This window comes from Vanessa atalanta, chromosome 20 (genome assembly GCF_905147765.1).
Source record: "Vanessa atalanta chromosome 20, ilVanAtal1.2, whole genome shotgun sequence".
NCBI classification, from domain to species: domain Eukaryota; kingdom Metazoa; phylum Arthropoda; class Insecta; order Lepidoptera; family Nymphalidae; genus Vanessa; species Vanessa atalanta.
The window spans coordinates 5344419-5367698 of NC_061890.1; the positions used below are offsets into that span (position 1 = coordinate 5344419).

General features: G+C 32.0%; 1 protein-coding gene across 1 annotated transcript in view; it reads left to right on the top strand.

Annotated features, from left to right (window-relative positions):
- Positions 1–22224, top strand: part of LOC125071891 (LIM/homeobox protein Lhx5) — a 54817-nt gene extending 32593 nt beyond the window's left edge. The window contains exons 4-7 of the mRNA XM_047682309.1: positions 2886–3043; positions 3754–3972; positions 21217–21475; positions 21645–22224. Coding sequence (XP_047538265.1) covers positions 2886–3043; positions 3754–3972; positions 21217–21475; positions 21645–21799 — 791 coding nt within the window. The 3' untranslated portion in view covers positions 21800–22224. The remainder of the gene's footprint in view (positions 1–2885; positions 3044–3753; positions 3973–21216; positions 21476–21644) is intronic.
- The last annotated feature ends 1056 nt before the right edge of the window (positions 22225–23280 follow it).

The following is a 23280-nucleotide window of genomic DNA, read 5'->3' on the forward strand; positions in this document are numbered from 1 at the left end:
TCTTTGCCGTGTCTGCTTGCCGTCTCATCGGATTATGAAATTGAGGAAATGAAAAGTGACCTATGTTATTGCACAATAATTTTTCTTCTTAAGGACTTCAAAGACATGCAAAAGTAAATGTAAAAGTCCTAACAACATATAACAATATAAAACGAACTATAATTATTCAACGAATTTCCTTTCGGTTTGTTTAATGGTATGAAGAGGTTCTTATTAAGTATTTAGTACAAATTTCACCCCACGCGTCTTTGCAGACCACAACAATGATTTGCGCTATTTGAAAGAAGGGCCGCCGGTCAGAACCGGAAAAAGTTATAAGATTAATAGAAGTCAAGTTTACTGGAGCATGACTTAGTCATACTGTATGCAATGTTAAATAGCTATTTTGTATTTATTAATAACATAAACATTAACCTAGTTTAAATTATTTACTTATTTATTTATTCTTTATTGTACACCATAAACACAAAATACAGAATCTTAAAATTACAATAGTAAAAATTTAATGTGTTGTACAATGGGCGGCAATTAATTAGAAATTAATTAAAAAATATATATATATATTTTTTTTTTGCTTCAACGATATTTTAATTCAGATTTTGGGTTAATTAACTATTGTGTAATATATCTGTATTTATAAATAAATAAAAAGACAGGAATCCAATTTTCAGATGTACAAACAGTTTTTTATTAGGTCAACTCTCTCAATAGGCTCTTAAAACTCCTTTATGAAAATATAGGCTCTATAGTATTCTGCCGTAACCGCTCGACTTTATTATATACCTACTTGTAATATACGATGGAGAGCCGAGTTGGTCCAGTGGTTAGAACGCGTGCATCTTAACCGGTGATTGCGGGTTCAAATCCAGGCCCCACTGAATTTTCATTTGCTTAGTTTGTGTTTATAATTCATATTGTGCTCGGCGGTGAAGGAAAACATCGTGAGGAAACTTGCATGTGTTTAATTTCAACAAAATTCTGCCACATGTGTATCCACTAACCCGCATTGGAGCAGAGTGGTGGAATATACTCCAAACCTTCTCCTCAAAGGGAGAGGAGGCCTTAGCCCAGCAGTGGGAAATTTACAGCCTTTTAATGTATGTAATGTAATATTAGATGTAAAAAAATAATAACCAGTCGTTAAATATTATTAAAATATAATAGTAAAATTTTATCTCCCACGTTCGACAGTTCATCTGACGACAGATGTTCGACTGTTTCGCCTCGAGGAATTGCTAATCGATCGCCCTGCCTGCTAGCAGAGGTTACGTTCACAAAATAACCAAGTTTTTCTATGTTATTGGTATACTAAATAAATGTATAATTTACAACGACAAATACACATCACTATTTGTATTTTAAAGTAAAATAAATACTCTATTAATTCCTATTCCTATTAAATCTATGTCATTGGAAACGATATTGATATTGGCAATTTATTCATTATATTTTATTTCTTTTTTGAGAACAATGTATTAAATAGTTACGGCACTAAATACTTATGGTAATTGTGTATGTGTACTAATCGAGTCGAATTTGTTGGTTAATACATGGTAGAGCTCGCTGTCTTAACGGTACCGCCGACTTCCTTATCTAGGTAGGTATTTTCTATGACTAAATGTCATATATGCAAAATAGAGAAGTGTATCCGTATCGATTTGATAAAATCGATTTCACGGTTAGATATCGATTCTTTTGCAAAAAAATATTTTCTATAATAGCTAATATTCTATTTTGATCCATTCCTACCATGAGTAATTGTTTTTGCGGTTAATTCTCCTCCCAGTAGGGGAGATGGGGATCGAAATTACATTTTTATTTAGTTGAACTGGCGAAGGGTCGAGCGATTGCTTTTTGATAAGTCAATTTTCGATCGAATAAGCTATAAAGTGTTGCGATGGTTCATTGTATGTAAATATTGTGATGGTAACAAGAAAAAAAAACAAGTAAAAGGTACAAAATAATCAGCCAAATATTTGTTTACATTTTCAACAAGCTTTTAACAGTAAGCCTCTTGTCAGTCAGAAAAAATTACATGTTTTATTTTTAATTATTTTTGAGCTTAGGAGTCAAGATAAGAAGCACTGTGAATTAAACACGTAGCCATAAACCTAGAGTAGTCTAGATGAGCCGTTTGAAGTTTTGACATTTATCCTACTTTACTTTTTTATCTGTGGAGCCGATTGTTACGTTATTTTCTATATATTATTTTTTAATTTATCGCAAATTATAATTTTCTTTAACTTTCTTATGCTTGCGGCATTATTCGTCTCGTTTTTGGTTTATTACGGAGACTACATTTCGCACACATCGGGTACTTTTCATAAGTAGTCTTAACGTTACATCTCGAATTTCCATTATTGTAATGAGTTATAATACATGCACATTAAAAGTCTAATCATACGGTTATAAACAAGTTATCATAAGTTTCATAAAGTTTTATGATCAGTAATTTTCTTTAAGACAATAAAACTCGTATGGATTATATTTTATTATTTAAAGTGTATTTTTAATTAATTTAGTTTTTCTTTTTTTTTAACACGAATTAAAATATATTTAGGCAAAATTTAAAATATGTCTAATAGATATATTTTTTTTTAATATGTGAGTAGGCAAACATGTGAACTGCCAGTTCATCAGTTACCTTTATTATTATTTTTAATTATTTCTAATGAAAATAGATTAGGTATTGTTAGAAGTAAAGAATTATATTGCATATAATCTTATCTCAAGCATTACGTACCCTTCAGTCTTTATTATAACAATAACTCACTTTTAAAACTGGAACATAAATTTAAAAAATACAAATCTATTGTGACAAACTAACTGACGGTTGAATATTTAATTTGGTGATGACGAGGCTATAATAAATATTTGTTCAACAGCTGATTCACTACTCGGTTCTGGTTCAGACGAGGAAGAAGAGGAAGAGTCGAGAGCAGCAAACAACTCTAGCAGTCCGGCGCATGCGCCCCATCCAGCGTTGCACTCCGAACTATCACACAACGGCGACACGAAACCGCACGAAGACTCTGAGGACCAGGTTTGTATGGATTTCATAATTTTTAACGAGACAGAATACAACTATTTAGTCAAATATTCATAATAATATAATAACGAAACTTATACCGTTCTATATCGTATATTAATTTAGTTGTATAAAAATACCCATTATTTGAGTAGTAAAATTATATCTATGTTATGTTTACAAAAAAAAAAACAAAAGAAATATCTAAGTATTTTATGTTCATACTGTCAATGACAACACACGTCATGTCAAACTTAGATCAATAACGTCTATTTTTACATTTGTTTTTTTTTTTTGTAATTATGAAAAGGCGCCGTCTAGCTAAGCTTCATTTTTCTATCTTTCGAAAAAAATATTTTTTTAAAAACCAATTACAGTCGAATTTCGACCAATAAACGACCACCGTTATTATAAATATGCATTTAAATAATCTAACTTGAAAGGTGTGACGCCTAAATGTAAAGTAGAATATAGCCTAATGCCTCGTTAGTTCAGTGACTAACTTATACGACGGTGGATCCTGAGGCGAGGAATTTTTTGAGTTCGGAAATAGAGATAGTATCTATGTTTGCATATATCAGAAGAACATCAATATTACTCCACTCAACACTGTAACTTCATCTAGAAATATTTTTCAAACCGTTTTACATGATAGTATGACAACCCCATATAACATTGATGGGACTGGACCACATAGTCGCATTCAGTTGTTCTTCTACTCCCAGGGTTCATTGGACGGAGATCCTGAAACTCGGGACTCCCAGGCAGAGAACAAATCTCCCGATGACGGTAACGGCGGTTCCAAAAGAAGAGGACCGAGAACCACGATAAAGGCGAAGCAGCTGGAAATATTGAAGTCAGCTTTTTCACAAACACCGAAACCTACACGGCATATACGGGAACAGCTGGCGAAAGAAACGGGACTGCCTATGAGAGTTATACAAGTAAGTATAAAAAATATCCTAATTAATTATACTTAACATATTATAAAGTGCTATATTGACATTTATTGTTTTATAGCGTATAACCTCAATAAACGAGTCGTTTACCATTTAAATATTATTGGAGATTATTTTCCATTTTACCCTTTAAAGGTTTTTTTTTCGTTACATGAAACGCATCCAAATGACATTGGATTTTTGCTTACGTTATATATCGTTTTAACATATGGTGATGGAAGTCCGTTTTCGGAATTCAAAATTAGTTCAATTGACAAATCGAACTTTCGATCTAAAATCTTAAACAAATTGAAACAGCAGATTCGATTTGATGAAGTAACTTCTTTCTAGTTCGCTTACTTTTGTAACAACCTTGATGAAACTGTACTTAGGAAATAAGAGTTTGAAGTTTGCGAATAGTTGACTTACGTAAAGTATTAGCAATTTTTTCATTTATCTTAACGTCACAATGCTGCCATTTATTAATTTATAAAAAAAAAAACATATATAAATTTTCATAATTTCAGGGATTTATTATTTAACATTGAACTAATTACGCGTGGAAATATATTTATTAAATTATATTAGCCGGTAAATATTTCGTCAGAAACTATTGCGAACAGCCGATACTCCATCAAAGTGTCTGAAACGTTCTTAAATTGAATATCGCGCGCAAACCGTTCAGGAACGGTAATTTTAAATTGACAAATAACCTTATTACGGTTCAGAAATACAGACTATATTATTTATTTATTTTAAATGATATTTCTTAACTTGGAATAGTGATTTGTTTCCTGAAATTATAATCTAACACATTGAGCTCTGCGATTCTCCACGCCATAGCAACAGATGTCTGTTGAAAGATCGACCGCTCGGTCACGCTTTTTGCCCTTCTTCCTCTTTGTTTGTGTTTTTGTGGCACTCGATTTCTGAACTAAAAACTAATGTTTTATGTCCCTCTTGTAGAGTTTGACAACTAGTCACCACAAATAAATGTTACAAGAATCAAAATTATACAATTTATTTTTAATATTTCAAATTTAAAACAATTAATCAAATATAATTTGCATAAAAATATCACACTAGCCAAAAAATCTTTTGTTGATGGTTTCATCCACATAGATGTGACGGATGAAATGCATTATACATAGTATATTTAATTCAAATATCAAACTCATAATAAATCAAAATTCATGTATGTTATCAAATATAAATAACATTATATTTTTATACTTAGATTAAAAGCAACTAGCCGTGAATTGTTCACACTTTCGAAAAGACAAATATTTGTATACACGTGTATTATGTATCAATATTAGTTTAGTAACAATGTCGAGTATGTTAAGTGGGTTCGTAAACAACATTTTTTGCTACCATTCGTCAAGTCGCGCCAGATCGCGCGTGTCAAATGCTCATACCGTACCACATGTGGCTTCTAACTGTAGTAACTTTTTGTCCAAATAGTCCGGATTTAACTAGTTAGCACCGGTTCGTGTGAACGGGTATTTGAAGAAGCCGATCATCGGCTACTTTGAAGTTCCATATAGAAATTTATGATTACCATTTTAAGATTTTTGGCGTTATTAAATGTCGAAGCTCTATTAACATCGTCTTATAATCGGAAAATATTTAACATGATTAATTTAGATCACACTAGAAACCAAAAATATTTATATATTATAAACTATGAAGCATATTTTAAAACATTTGACCAACTTTAGATTATATCTACCTATAATAGAATTGTGGAATGATTATGAAATACTAAAAATGTAACACAATTACAGAGGAACTTCAAAATAAAAATAAAACACGACACTTCACCTTAACGCGTTGTCATCCGACCGCGAAACGAGAAAAAAAACGTAGATATTTTAATAAGTTCATATATCGTAATTTCTTCAGCGTGACGGCCCTGTCGTCGAGCGACGCGCCCTTATTGGCTCATATTTTATTTTGACAGGTCGTGTAGTTAACGTCAAGCCAGGGTTGTCGATGAGTTTATACATGCCGAATGAATATTTATTCTGTAAATATTGAGTCATATCAGGACGTATTACAATTGAAGATGGCTTGGATTTAAGTAATCGCTTTAAGAATAATATGGCGATAAATACTATAATGATAGTATGACAAAAAAAAGAACCCACTGAGTTTCTTTCGCCGGTTCTTCTCAGGTCAGGGTGCTTCCTTTTCCGAACCGGCGGTAGTGTTTAATTTCACTGTCAATAACTAAGTGTAATGCTTCTATATTGAATAAAGGAATTTAAGTTTGAGTTGACCAAAAAAAAAAATTTTTTTATTAATTAATTTAATCATTTTTTTATTATGTAATCAATAGATATTATCTTTGACTTCCTTAATTCGAGTTCTTTCTCATACTTTAACATTGACATTTTAACAGAATAATTAAATGTGAACCTAGAAATACTTATATTTAAATTTGAAATTAGCATTATGCTAAGTTATGTTGCTTATTTTGTACACTGTGTAAAATTTCATTTACCTTCTTCATTCCATTTTTTAAGTATTAAACTTAAAAAATGGAATGTATGGAAATTAACTCTTATGTAATGTGATTTATCTATTAAAAGTAGATAGCACATATCTACGCTGCGGACTCATCCGTAGATATTTTATCTTAATAAATTAAAATTACCTTTATGCGTTTCTAAATCATTCATTCGATTATGATGAAACTTTAGTGATGGGTTCTGTGCACGCCCACTATGGTTAAAAAAAAGATTACTTCTTTGTATTTTTGTTACTAGTTGACCCTTATAGCCGTGCAAAGCCGGGGCAGGTACGTAGTAGATCTACAAATCTCACATACAAAGTTTTCTTACACCTATTATAGTTCTGGCAACGTTCACATACAAAGACTAGACCGGCAAATTTATCTCCGACAACGTTGACATAATAAGCTATAAATCAAAATGTTTAATATATACATACTGACTATAATATACTATATAGCCCTATATGAAAAACAGATCTTGAAACTACAACCTGTAACGGAATCTGTGTTATACAAACAAAAAGTATCTCTTTAATTGATATTAATATCAATGATTCATTCTTGAGCATTACAATGTAAGAATAATTAAATCTAATTGGCATAAAAAAGTTACTAGCAAAAAAAAATACTTTGTCTATGATTCCATCCATAGAGACGTGACGGATGGAATGCATTATGCATATAAGCACTAATAAATTAATTCACACCTATTCATTTAGTTACGATGTGAAATGTCAACGGCGTGTAGTTACGTATTACAAATTACCTTATTACTCAAAAGAATATTCACCGCGAGTTCGCTAGAATTACAATTTACAATTTAAAACATGATCATTAATCATTATTAATTAGTCGCTAAACAATTCCGTACTTGCACAGAAAAATAAAGAAGATTATACATAATTATCTGTCATTTGTTATACGTGCAAGAACATGAATTAAAAAAATTAATACTCGCAATTAAAACTATCTCCAATTAGATACGTTGACTGGTTCGCTTGTTAGCACATAAACACGTTCGTTTTAAAACATGACCTTAAAATATATTTTTAATCTGTGATTATTATTTGTGAAAGTAATATCTATACGGAAGCTTGTGTCGTCGTTTGATTGATAACTTGTCTATAAAAAATTGTTGACGATGTCGCTTGGAAGGTGTTATTATGTCATTTCTTCTAGCTAGTGATGTGACGTGTTCTGATAAATGTATCAAGTCTAATGCACTTTCATCCTCTGTTATCTGTGGTCAGTTAGCTCAGGGATGGTAGCGTGATTAAAATGTATTAATTAACTATATAAATAAAATTCCGTGTATGCGTGTAAATTAAAAAAACAAAAAAGTACTTCCTGTCATTAAATATGAGCATTGTTATCGCTGTTAATATTGATATATTTGTAATAATTTAAAGAAATAATAAGAAAAAAAATATCAAGAATGTTTTTTTTTTTATTTTAAAGTGTGAATGTTTATGTTGGACGATTGAATTTTCGTCCGGAAATATCAATGAAGTTTTAATAATAACCTAACAGTAATTTTACTCACAGCTTGTACATTTTTACAAACACGGAATTCGTTGTTTATTACCAGCATTCTCACAACATGGGTACCAAAAGAAGCCGGTCAACAAGAAACATGCCGACGCTTATTATTATTGGTTAAAATACAAATTAACTTCAGCAACCGGTCAATCAAGCTCCAATCTATGGAAACGTCGGGATCCGAGTCGAATGAGCCGTACGTTTGGTCGCACGACCATATCTCTTCTTTTAATATCCGTCGGCGGCTTTGAACTGCCCTAAATACTATAACTTTCACGAGTTACGAGGTAAACGGGTAAGACTATGTGACCGCGGGTTTACGGCCAGAGTCGATCTCGAACGAAGTTTTACGACAAATTGTTCCATCTTTTAATTCGTAGTCTGCTTAGTAATTCATCTTCTCTTTCTTTCTCTTCGTCAAAAAAGATTTATTTTTTATTATTTGAAGCTGCTTGGTTTGGATTTCTCGTTTTTATTTTCTTAACTAAATACTTTCTTAAATTGTCGCAGACCGATTGACCCGTTTTGTCGTCATTTCGATCTTTAGTTAAGACACTTATAATCGTCCAAAATATGTAAATAATATTATCACAAGAACCGTAAAACGAGTGTAGTGATGGGGTAACATTCTCAGACCTCTACTCTTTTATTCCTTTTAAACTTTCATAAAGATAAAAAATATAAGTTTACAACCACAAAATATTAAAGTATGTTGTTAAAATAATATCAAAATATATATATTTTTTTTTATCAATGCGCGATCGACGCGACGATGTCATCGTACGTGAAATGTTTTCGATAACGATTATCGTCGGCAGTTTAACAAATCCCTGCTGTCGAATACGCACTTCTAAAAACATCGATATTATCACAATAAATTTGTAATTTTAATCGTTATTATTAAAACAACGGGGAATTTGCATGAGTTAACAATAAAATAGGATTTTTACACCGTGTTCAAGGCAGGACTCGTAAAATGCTCGATGTATGTTCGATGTGGGATTTGCATCAATACTTGACGCTAAACGTGAACGTTATGTATATAATCTATATGAAAATAAATGTCTTTATAGACCTACGTTTCGACAATTTTTTTTTTATTCCGATAGACATTGGAACAAACACGTAACATTTAATATTATCGATATGGTCGATAATTAAATGAATAGGTATATTTTTAATTACTTTTGATACGTGAAGGAGTCGAAATTATCAGCGAATTATTTGATGTTAAGCGTCAAACGATTATGTATGACTACATGGTTTCTCGCGCAAAATAACAAAGTTTTATGATTTATCACCTACAAGACAGAAGCACCTTGCGATAGTCCGCAGGTGCGGCGTTACAAAAGCGCTTGGCGAAAGCAATAAATTATTAATTATGATAAAAAGCCTCGTCATACGAATAGAATATTTCTTTGCGAAATATAAAGAAAAACTGGATAGCGGCGCCTAAAATCCTTTGTCTATGGACGTCCTGCGGATCGGGCGCACTCTTCCAAAGTTAGTGATGTGCCGACGCGGCCCGAGGACAAAAGATCTCCCCGTGCGGACAAAAAATGACATCATTTATTTTATTGCCGTGGGTGAGAATGAGCTACATTAATATTGCGTAGGGCCTTAATGTCCGATCGCCCTAGGCCTGCCATCCGTCAGCTTCGTTGTTCTTTTATGTTCAGTGTTTTCGATCTTTAATTATAAATTGATCATACATACTGAATATTTGTATCCATCTCAAATGTTTATTAATAAGTCTGTTAGATGGGACTTTGGAAAGCGTTACATATTTTTTTCTATTACTACATATAACTACTACGCAATGTTATCGACATCGTTAGTGTAAATTTGGGTTCGTGTAATGATTACATGAGCTATCGTTTTAAGTATAATTTTTCCGGACACGGTCGGTATATTCAAACTACAGAACTCATTAATATAAAAACGTCTGCTACCAGTAATGACTCGTATCATTATTAAGTAAAAAATCTATTGCTACAAGGTTTAAAATCTAGAAATAGATTAATGACGGTAGCACCATACCTTATGAATACGATGTGCGCGTACGCAACCATCCATCAGAGGGTCCAAGTTGATTTATTACAGCGCCAGTCTAGGAGGCCCTAGTCAATATTATAGCCAATTGATTGCCTAGCTGTGACCCGTCTAGCGTAATTTTAATGCACAGATATGATGTTAAGAAAATTGCAAGATTCATCAGATATATCTATGATTAAATAGATATTGTATAAGTTCAGTAATAATATGTTTTTGTGATTATTGCTTTATGTTCTAAGACAACTAGTTCGGGTTACAAAAGATTACGTACTTTTACAATAATTTCCTTAGTTTAGTATTTATTCAAAGACGTAAAATGGAGCAAGTAAATAGAAGAAAAAACTTGAATTATTGAACACAATTGCTGTTAAAACAAAGACTATAGTCGGTGTAAAAAAAATTTACAACAAATTATCGTTGAATTATACTTTTGCTATGATTCGGTAAATGATTGAACCTGTTAATTAATTCGATAAAAAATATATATGTTAAAAAAAGTTCGTTGACCGATTTCAAGAGTTTTTGGCGTTTCGCAGAGATGAGCACGTAACTGTCACGCTTCACGCCGCTAGTGACGTGACAATATCGATGTCAACGGAGCGTTTTATTGTCGATGATTGATTTCTGTGGTTTTTCAACATCGGTTAATAGTGGACGTTGATTTATACGTTTGGGACGTGATTTGGTTTGACCGTTTTCTTTTTTCGAATTTCCCAATATCTTATATTTTACATTCACTTGTATTATTTAATCATTCATAATATAACTATTTTTAAAATTGCGGCAAAATTGTTTTATTTCTGAGTTTTTAGCTATTCTTGTAAAATTAACAAATGTATTATTAGATTACCAAAATTAATTAAAATATACCTACTATTGATTTTTTTTTTAAATCTCTTATTTCTCCTAAAGATTATACCCTACATACATTGAAACAAATTTTACCTCTGTGTAATATTAGTATAGATTAGGTATATCTGGCATATAACATGATTTAAGAAATAAAAATAATACTTTTATAAGACACAAAGAAAAATAAGGCCTACCTAACCTAGAGATAAAGAACAACTTTATATATGTAATAAATAATATTTCAGCATTACAATTTTCTACATATTTTTTTTCTATATAAAACAGTTTCTTCTATTCCATAAAGTACATCTTTATAAATAACGCGAATATTTGAAATAAATTAGCGTGTATTTAGCTACATCACTACGAACGCACAGCAACGCCACGCTTGATCGCTTGCTCGTATTCCGCGTCATGACGTTTGCTTCGAAGCTTCCTACTTTTTTTATTTTTTTTAAAATAAAACACAATACTACGAATAGCATTCGCGAAGGAAATAAAATAAACCAGCAAAAACATAGGTATAAACTACACTACGAGAAAAAATAATGTTGCTAGTAGATATATTTTTTATTTCTGAAGATGTTTTTTTTTTTTAAATTGAATAATAAATAGCGTTGATACATATAAAATAAGATATCTTTACATAAGGAAATATTTAATGATTAATTATTTGTATTGAAATACAGAATTGGCTAAACCGAATAGAACTTACATTTTTTTTTAAATTTAAGTGACAGAAAAGGTTTATATGACTTTATTTTAATTATAACTTTGTAAGAATGATTTCTTCGAGATTGCATAGTGGTTAGATCGCGTACATTTTAAGCGGTCATTGGTGGTTCAAACCCAGGCAAGTGCTACTGAATTTTCATGTTCATCATTTTTGTTCATAATTGATCCAGTGCTTTGTCAAGGAAAACATCGTGAGAAATTGTATAATTTCAGTAAACTTCTAGCACGTGTGTTCACTAATCCGCAATGGTAAAGGTCCAAACTCTCATAGCTAACTAACAAAGGGAGATGAGGCCTACCCAACAGTGTACTTACTTTACTTTTATATTCATGTTTTACGGCTACTAGCTATAAGCAATAATCCTAAATAAAACTCTAAAACTTTATAAACATTATAGGTATAAAAATGAAACAAAAATCGACTTGACACTAGTTTCTTAGAGAGAAAATGAATAGTCAATTTTTTTAAAACACTTAAAACTACACAGTAGCGCCTTTCATTTCCACGATAACTTATCTTGGTCGTTAAACTATGCAAAGCCACGCTTGAAATGGATTCAGATAAAGACCGCCATATTGAAAACCGTGACCAATAGTTGTGTTGTATGTTATCAAGGAATGATAACGATTCTATTTACGAATACTGAACAACGATTGGTTCACATTTTAAGTGTCACTTAAAAAAGTATGTATTATTTTTAACCTATGTAGCCCGATAGTTAGAAGTTATTAGATCATTTTTTACGCGAAGTTTTAATATTTTTTTTAATATAATAATAATAATAAAAAAGTGATATTTCTTTATTTGTTTTTTTTTTTATATTTTTTTTTATATATAATATTAGTTAAGGGCCTCTCGACAATTATAGGCGTCATCCATTTCATTTGGACTATCCTCATCCAGTCGTTGTTTGCGAATTTTATAATTTCGTGTTTCCAGGGGCGATCTCTTTTCCTTTTTCCGGTCGTAGTGTAGTTCTAATAAGAATATGAAATTCGCGTTGTCACGTCAATAGTCTAAACTTAAAGCGGGTGAAATTACCATAACAAAGAAAAGAATTAAAACAAACGTCTTTGATACGATTCCATTTCTAGTTTGTTACTGTAATCACAATTTTCTCGTAGTATAAAAGTTTTGTATTAAGTACTAAGTAGTTGTTGAGCAAGGATCACTTTGTTTTATTATACTGTCACTCGTTCATTTAAATCATACGGTCTCGTAAAACGGGAAAATATTTTAAATCTCAATAAATACATATCTCACCGATCTAAATAATTTTATATATTTAATTGTTTTTCGACGAAGTTTCTTTTCCTTGTGATAAAAACGAAAAATCGTTCCAAATAGTCGACTTTTTCTCATTATATTGTTAATTAGCTTTTATTTCTTTAACAATATAATAAAAAAAAAAAAAATATTTCTATAAAATGACAATTATAATGAAATTGATTTAATCATAATTTATATAATAAACGACGTGTTCAACACAGAACAAACAAAGAATACCTTTAATTAAAATGATAAAACAAATACTACGAGATATGAGAAAGTTACATTTAAATAGAAAGCGTACAAGAATAACGAAACACACGACGGTTTCTAATTAACTAAAATAAGACTAATCTTGGCTTGTACACGACCAAAACGCATGGTAAATTTAGCGGAGAGCAACCGAATATTTTTAAAATCTTTTTAATTATGACGCACGACATTATATATTACGTATTAAAATGTTAACATGGTTTGCTTTAAATTGTTACACATTTGCCAGAAAATTTCATTGAATAATTAAAAAAAAAAAAGTTGCCGATGACGTTTGACTACATTTTTGTAATTTTACATCTATTTAAGAAGGTGTTTTTTTTTTTTAATTAATTTGTAATTATCCCCAATTCCACAGTATAATGGAATAATGGAGTTATAAATATTCAATCTGTATTAGCTATTTAATTTATTAGTTATGGTATTTAAATCTTTAACTGTCTGTCAGCGGCGTACACTCGTAAAAATGTTGGACGATCTTGATCACGATTTCGTAATAATGGAATACGAATGAGATTTTGCGCTTTTATTGACCGTGAAAACGACTGAAGTGATTTTTTTTTTTCTAACCTCTTAGTACCTTGCGAAGTAACACTACGTTGTCGTAGGACTTTTCTTTTACTTGGTGGTAAGACAAGCAAGCGTCGCAAGCTCCTCTGCGTGGATACACCGCCAAACAACAATATATACTTAGTATTGTTGTATTCCGGTTTTAAGGGTGACCGAGCCATTGTAACTACTAGGGACCTACCATCTTAGTTTCGAAGGTTGGAGGCGCATTAGCGATGTTAGGAATGATTAATATTTCTTATAGCGCCATTGTCTTGGACAGTGGCGACCACTTACCATCAGGTAGCTAATTTGTCCGTCCGCCTATATATATGTATCATAAAATGTTGCATTTTATATGAAAAACATGAAATTAACGCTAGCCAGGCTTTTTCAGTTAATTACATCAAAACTTCTCAGTTTTAGTATAGATTATGCGATATTATTTTAATTAAGCCAAAAGTCAAACATCCATATCGTCCAAATATAATATACAATATTAAAAAAGCAATATCTAAGTTCTATTCCTCTGTTGTTAATTATAAATGAACATGCAAGTAAGATGTATAGAGGTGCGCGGAAATAATTTACTTTTTACCTTTTGCTACGCCAATTGACTGTAGATGGCGCATGCAGGGCTTGCAGTGTGGTCGCGTCTTCAGTGACGCCACAGTCCCTTGTGTTCCTTTTTTAAATGTACATGTGTGCGTATTTGTTCCCGGTTAATTTAAATTTAGAATCTTAAAATTACTTAGTTAATTGGTAAATATTTTTAAATTTATTAAAAATAATCAAAGGTGCTAATTTATACAATTTAAATATTATATATTTATATATGCTGATAAATATAAGATAAATGTTTTGATGTAAATTATAGTCAAATATGTGTTATTATGATTAATTTTTTCAAGTACAGCAAGTACCTGCTCTACTTTTACAATAGTTTATTATATTTTGTTCATTACAATCTAGTACTTATATCTTAAAATCACTGGGGCGTCCAAATTTGCGATCGACGTTCCCATATGGCGCATGACGTTGTTTATGGAAAGAAAGATGAAAACAAAATGCACGCCTCGAACAACTGTTCGGTGTTTAAGTATTATAGTTACGTTAGGTATTGTGTCGGTCGCGGTAGGGAGTCGACCGCCCGCTGGGCCGCTCTCAAATCTCTAAGCCCAAATTACTAGTTCACCTCAGTCACCTCATCCGCCAGATTATACGTAGACTTAACTCTAACTTAATACTAGGAAGAGCTTTATAAATAATTGCCGTTCCTATACACTTAAGAAGAGGTGCGAAATACTTATGTACAAGTACAAGTTATACTTCTTCGTAGTACGAGTATCATATAACTATCAACCTTTATCGAGCAACTATACTTATATGTATATATTTAGGTGTATTTTGCATCGAACTTTGTAGTATAATTTTTTTGAAGCAATTTCTTTACCACCAAAAAGAAAAAAAGAAAAACTTCAAGAATTCTGTTTATGTATGAAATATTTATCGGCCGCCGTCGATATGTGCCTGTATCATAATCCCCGCAATTAATGTATGAAACATAATAAAATTCGCCGAATTATGCCGATGGTACATTTTATAGACAGCATTCGCTCGTAGTTTATTCGTGCGGTAATGTCGACTCATTAGCGCTGGGGGGCGCCCGTGCGCAGGTAGGGGCTTTGTCGTTATTTATATTGAGGCCAAAGAGAACAATGTCCGTACCGATCTCTTATTAATCATCTCTTTATATCGCACCGGGTCATTCTCCATATGACAGTACGGCACAATGTATAGCAAGAAATAAATACTCTCAACCGTGTAGATGTTTGTTTGTTGTGAGAAAGGAGGTAAATATTTTGCAAATGTAAATTGCAATGCCGTTCCTAACAATTTAACGCGTATAAACATTTATGATTAACAACAAAATAACGAAATATTCTAGTAATTTAGTTAATCCTGAGTAAGATATCGCAGCGCGATAATTTAAAGCGTTTGGTTTGAACGTTTAGTGTTTCATTAAAATTATGAAGTTCTAAGCTGGTATTGCGTTATACAAGTGTTTAATACTAAGGTTTTACGAGGTTTATAAGGCGTCAGAGTTGTGGTAAAAGAATGGACCCTCTCAGCGGTGGATGTATGAAATATAGTGTTTAACACCACGTAGCTTGTTCGGACTGGCGTCCCGCGGCGCAGCACAGTCCGGAACCTTTGGAAGGCATCGTCACTCAGCCCAACCTCTGAGCTAGCGAGGAAGCATATAAACATAATTCAATCCAATTTTTGTTACATCTAATATTTAGTTTATTTATTGAAAATTACAACTCTTTAATAGTAAAAATAAATCTCGTATAATATTTAATAATATTAATAAATAATTCGCGGAAATTAAAATAATTCTTACAATAAAATCACATAAAATCAAAATATACATTATTCAAGAGAGTTAATAAAGGCATTCTTGAATAGCCTATTAAATAAAATAAATATAAAGCTATGACCAGTTTCTGTTTATTCCGACAAGAATCTCAGAAGAAACTTTTCAATTTAGGTTAGTATCAATTGTTTTCTAAATATGTAAACGTAATTTTGAATCTGTGCCTTGTTACAAGTAATTACAAGGTACAGATTGCAATGCTCTAGAATATTGACTTTTATAAATATATACACTTGATAAAATGCATTATCATAAAAAAATAATCGCTAATAATTTTATGTGTAACGTTTTGGAATTAATCCACGAAACCGGCGATTAAGTAATTACTTTAATAAGTCCGTACATAATACGAGTATAACGGAAGATGACTATTTCAACCGGTATAATTTTTATCAGAATAGGCGTATAGAAAATCAGATCGTTCAAGGCCCCACAGCTACTGTCGGCGGTTTTGTAACATGTTACAAATTTTATTACCTATTAAATTCAATGATATTTTATTAAACGCACGAGGTTATGAAATAGGAATCGACTACTTTATATTTAAACGCGACCATGAAACTCAAACGCAGTTATATTGTTAGTAAGTACTCAAAGTTACCTCAAGTATTTCTTATCCCATTTATTTGGGGTAGTTGCGATATTTCTATTCATTCATCTTCCTCTAGCCGTATACTCAGTTCCTGTCAACGAAAAATACTTTATAGTTTAGTATAATTATTTGTGTATTACTTGGTGAGAGTATTACTTGGTAGAGCTTTGTACAAACCTGTCTGTTGAGGTACCCATTCAATACTTAGTATCATTATAATCTTTTTTGAGGGCTGAGTGAGCTAGTGTAACAGGTACAAGGGACATGACGTCTTAATACCCAATATTGGTGGCGCATTGACGATGTAAAAATTGTTATTATTTCGTACAACGCCAATCTCAATGGGTGGTTGAGACTTACCATCAGGTTGTCAATTTGCCTATATCATAAAAATATAGTTTACTTAACTATAGTAATAAAATTCTATTTGAAATAGGCTCTTAAGAGCACTTTTGAGTATTAAATTGAATGTAGAGCTAACATTGGTATAGACTATGAATGTAGACTTAACCAAGAAGAATCAGAAAGAAACCTTTAAATTAATACGTATTTTGTTTTCTTATATTAGGATAAGATTCCCGATAATGTTCCCACAACGATAATAATCTATTCTCGCCTCTGCCTCATGCGTTAATTTTTTAAGTATAATAATAATACATCAATAATTAATCATTGAGATTTCAAAACATATAAGTAATTAACATTATCAAACAGCTTCCGGCTGATAATTAAACGTCTCAAAAACTTCATGTGAGTATCAATTTTATTTGTTATAACTTCAATCGATTTTAATATATCGTTGGATGTTTTAATCAATATGCAGCGAGAAATAGAGTAGGTTGTGAGTAACAGGTTGTAAATGTGTTCTCTGTGCAAATGGCTGCGTAGGCGCAGGCGAGGCGGCGAGATCAAACGCTCAGCAGGATCGACAATGACGCTTTGTTTCCCGTATGTTTTATATCTATTCTATTTCATTGTTGCTGTTTCGCCTTGACCTAACATGATCAATATACTTTTGAATATTTCAGTACACTTTTAAACGTGGTGTGTCAATAAAGTTCAATTGTAAAACTGTAGGTAAAATTGAAACGCTTGAAATATTTTCGTTTTAAATTTTAAAGTGGAATTTTAATATAATTAACTCCTTGTACATTCTTAACTGTAGTTATTTGTGTCGATTATTTTTGAAAAGTGACTTCTTTCTTGACCGTAGTAAAAAAATCAAGTACAATGTACAAACCTCCTTAACAAGTGGAGGGGACTTTGCCCCTTTGGCCTTTTCTTTGACTAAAGTGGAAGTAGATCTAATTAAGCATTTTTTTTTTGGAATCCACGTTCGAATTTCAAAATTTGTTTTTTTTTTTTGCTCTCACCATTCTGCCGCCCCAGTGATTATCCTATTACTTTTATCATCAGATATGATTGACAAACTAAGTGACACACGGAGTGCAGATATAGGAACGTGACAGTATATACTTCTTATTTTACATTAAGATACGGAACCTCAATGATGATCAATTCGTAACAAGACCGTTTAACAACATCAGCTATGTAATTTACTTATTTATCTAAAGCAACTAATTTAAATTGTATGGCAAAACTAATTGTTTTTTAATGTGTGTGAAATGGCGTACTGGTGGATTAAATGTAGCTGATTTATTTTGTTATTTCACACTTGTTAATTAATCTAGTAACAAAATGAAATGAGCATGCTGTACAGTCCTTGATTTACATATACTTTGACAGCGTCGTTAGTTTAGTGGCAAGATTATGAGGCTGCTAATGATGACGTAAAGGGTTCAAATCCTGCAACGACCTAGTTTAAAATTATTGGGGTTTTTGTCTAAAAAATTGTCTGTAACAGTACGAAGTTAGACAGTTGGGTTAGATTTCCATTCCCTTATCGAATCTTATAAAGAGAATAAGAGACTATAGTTACACCTATGTGCGCGCACACATATGGGCATTATAATTTTATTTCCTGTGCTGTTCAGGACTGAAGGATTGAACTTCTTACTATTTCTGAATTACCGTCAGATGAACTGTTTGTTATAATTAAGGATATCTATATTAAAATATCTAGGTCTACTACATCAACAACTGTTACTACAAATGTAAAAACTTGCGCGTATACACAGACTCCTCAACAACAAAGTCGCTTGCCGCTGTCTGTACGCTTAGATCTTTTAATCTGTGCAACGGATTTTAATGTTGTTTTTATCAATTAACAATGATTTAAGAGGAAAGCTTATTTGGATAATATATGTATATCATTGTAGAAAAAATCCGAAAATTAAGCTGATTTTTTTTTTTCTTGTATGTTTTTTTAATCTAAAAAAAGAGAAGTTATATATATAAGGGTCTATATACAACTTTTAAATTTACAGTGCCCGTGTGAAGCCGGGACGGTTAAATAATAGTAAAATATAAATGAAAGAAACGTTATTCTAACAATAGCTTATAAACGCTTCATACCTATTCTGTGTTCTCTGAAAAATATCAATGCCATTGTCATGTTCTTAAACTATGTCATTCCAGAGCGTTGCTAATGTAATGGCGGTCTCACACGTGAGGCGATATCGCCCGCGTTATAGATTAGACTCGCGCCGGCACGCGGCAAATATACCATGACTTCTGAACGACCGTCTAGGCATGATTTTATCATTCTGTTGTACATTATTCGGAATATATATTCGTTTGTCTTTTAGCTAACTACGGCTATATTAACCGCGTTTATACGAATCGAAGCTTACCACAAGAGATGATCCATTGCTAGGATCTCTTTTTATACCCGATTATTGAGGTTCCATTTTCCATTTACTTATGTATATTCTCAGTAACATTGATCACTTTGATAGAATCAGTGATAATCATTGTACGTGTAGTACGTAAGAATAAGCTTACGACGCCGAGTTTCCCCTTCCACGCAGTCAGTAAATCCTTCTTGGAGCAAGGTATTCGTTTGTATAGTAAAATTCCGTAGATAATTTTAACTTTACCGATTCATTAATTCAAATCACTTGTGAAAAAAAACATAAATAAATAAATTATATTATTCAACAAAAGATTGTATAGATAAAACGTGGAAGCTTTACCAATATATATGTTGAGAAAACTACCGAGTTTCTTGCCGGTTCTTCTCGGTTGAATCTAGATTCAAAGCCGATGGTAACTCTACTTAATACAGTTTTGTAAAATAACGCTCCAAAGGTACTTGTAAAAGCCTAATTGAATAAAGTATATCATCTTTTCATCCGTAAGTAGATGGTAGCCAATGGTAACTATGCATCGTACCCAATTTTGCCATCCATAAGCGAGACAATTTGTTTTTTTGAATATTGTAACCAGGGCTCAATACGTTTACTAATTGAATTTACCCGTAAGGACATTGTGTCCACGTGTCTTTAAAGACAATTTTGGTAGGAACCATCATATATTCTGCCACCAAACAGCAGCTTCAGTATTGTTGTGTTCCGGTTTGAAGGGTGAGTGAGCCAGTGTAACAACAGGCACAAGGTACATGACAGTTCCTAAGGTTCATGGTGCATTAGCGATGTAAGGAATGATTAATATATCTTAATATTTCTTAATATTTCTTACAGCGCCATTGTCTATGGTCGGTAGCGACCGCTTACCATCAGGTGGCCTATTTGCTCGTCAGCCTACCTTTATCATAAAAAAAAACAATTCACGTACAAATTATACAATATATCAAACTGTGAAAACAAGTAATCAAACAGTTTGTTTTAAGATGTTATTTCTAATTTACATTTTAAAAATTTTATAATTATCTTCTTAAAACTACTTCATATTTCTTGAAAAATCTACTTGTATATTTATAAAAGCACTTCTACAACTATAAATATTAACAGTCGACAGCATTTGCACAAGTATTTGACATATAATTTATAATATATCAATTAAACTTCTTGTGGTGAAGGCTGACGCTAGATCGTAAACAAAGAAATCAAATTAAATTAAGCAATTGACACTTAGTTGTGTTATCACGCAGAAACGTAGGCAATCACGAAACCAAGGCTTTCTAGGAATTATTCGAAGCAAGGCCGTAAGTCAAAGCATATCAAGCAGCCGAAAATTATTATTTGCGTGTGATAATGAATTAAAAGTTAGGACTATCCTGTAAGAATGCTCAGTGAAAAGAAAGTGAAAAGTCAGATGGTTATATGCGATTATGGAAGTTATATTTTACATAGTGGTAGGGCTTTATAACCTTCTTGTTAGGTACCATCCACTCATCATGTATTTTACCGCCAAACAGCAAGACTTAGTTCATATCATAAGATCAGAACACCTTAGCTCTCATTGGCTATCTAAGGAATGGTTAATATTTCTTACGTTTATAAATAGTCAATTTATAATTAAAGCTGTCCTACAATTTAAAACTAAGCAGGGAATTTCTGCCACAGGTCTGGTTCCAGAACAAGCGGTCAAAAGAACGTCGTCTGAAACAGCTCACGTCAATGGGCAGAGGACCATTCTTCGGGTCCTCCCGCAAGATGCGAGGGTTCCCAATGAATCTGTCGCCTGGAGGCCTCGAGGAAGGGCCGCCGGGGTTCCCATACTTCGCGACAGCCGATGGCAAGTTCGAGTTTGGCTATGGCCCGCCGTTTCACCATGATGCACCGTTCTTCCATCCTCCTCCGTCGATGCCATTCAATCAGCCAGGTTGGTTCCAGTGGCAGAGACCACTTAATATATATAATTTTAAAATTCAAATATTTATTTTCAACTATTTAGTTTGATAAAAAAATCTCCGTTAACAAAAATACATCCGAAAAGAGGAAATCCAAAAATAGATATGCAACCAATATGTGCCAGAGTTTAACGAGAGCAGGTCGTTTCGCAGGTGGCATGGAGACGCTGCAGGGCGGCGAGTTCCCCGAGCAATTCCCTCCACCGGATCACCTCGTTCTTCCGCGGCCTTCGTCCCCTGAGTTCACCTTTGGAGACGCCCCGCCACCCCTCCATCCCGAGGGTCTGGTGTGGTAGCTGAAGCCGGAGCCGCGAGACTACCACGACTGATGCGGCTCGACGGGTTTTTAAGTGGACTGAGTGATAACGAAGTGACGTTTACATGGCAAAGCGTATGAGACATACGGCCAAAAGTGTTTTACATAAGGAATTTATTTAATTTTAAATATATTTTTTTGATATTCTTGAATGGACAAATTTTATAAGTAATGCTAAGGCTTAGAAACCATACAGCCGTTATTTTTTACTTGTTTTTTTCGTGTTTAAAATATTACACAGATAATAAATTTCAAGAATCGGACAACGCAATATGAAAGTTGTCCGATTTTTTTTATGAATAGCTTGATTATGCTCTGTAACTTAGCTTGACGTATTTTTTAATTTTTCAATTAATTATTTTGAAGTTTTATAAAATTCAGTAGCCGACCCTTAGCCATTAATATATTCCGATATTTAAGGCATTTTATATGCAATTAACTTGTTATTAAATAAATGTGAATAGTGTACAGAAAAAGATTTTATAATATCAATATTACCTACATTAAGTTAAATAAAAAAATTAATTTATTTACAATTAGCGTTTGAGTATTAGATATACTTTTTGGTTCCTATTTTAAGAGTAGTTACGCGTTTTAATTTTTTTTTTGTATTTATTAATTAATTTCTAAAGAAACGTTTTTATAGCTATGTACATGACTAGATAAATAAATATTAAATGGGTATGTATAGACGGATACATTGGTTAAAATGTCTATGTAAATAAAATATTTGTATATAACATTATATAGCTGGGATTTCGTGTATTATAATTTATATAACATACTTATAGACTAAAATGTAATAAATAGTTATATGCACTATTACATTAATTGTTTTACACGATAAATTAATAATTATTAATAAAAAAAATATCCTATTAATTTTAATTTTTTTTTGCATCTGTTAAACCGTTATTGCTTTCCAGAAAGACGTTTTTTTGTAAATTTTTTTTATTAGCTTGCAAATCTACAAATGCTTAATGTAAAAAATGTAATATACCTATTATTGTCTATTATCGTGAAATATTTTTCGAATGCATTTCTGTAATTAAGGGAACATTATGGTGTTAATGACGAACGATTCCATATTGTTTTTTGGTTCACGACTTTTTTTATCTGTAATTGAAATGAAAAAAAAAGTCTATTAAAAATGACGATTTCAATTTGCATAAAATTTAATACAATTTATTTTAATTATGCACTACTTTGTATGTTAAATTTGTTAAACGATGTTTTGTCTTCTTTTTTCGAACGTCAAATCAATGATGACAGAACGAGAGAAATCATTTTTTTTCTGAACACCCACAAAACAATATTTATACGGCCGTAAGTGCTATGGATTGATTTAACAATAACGACATTTAATTTTGTACTTATCTTACAACTTGAGTCGTTATGTTTGAGTTTCGAATCTGACCATATAAATTTATCTAAGTACAATGAGACGGCGTTGATTTTTTT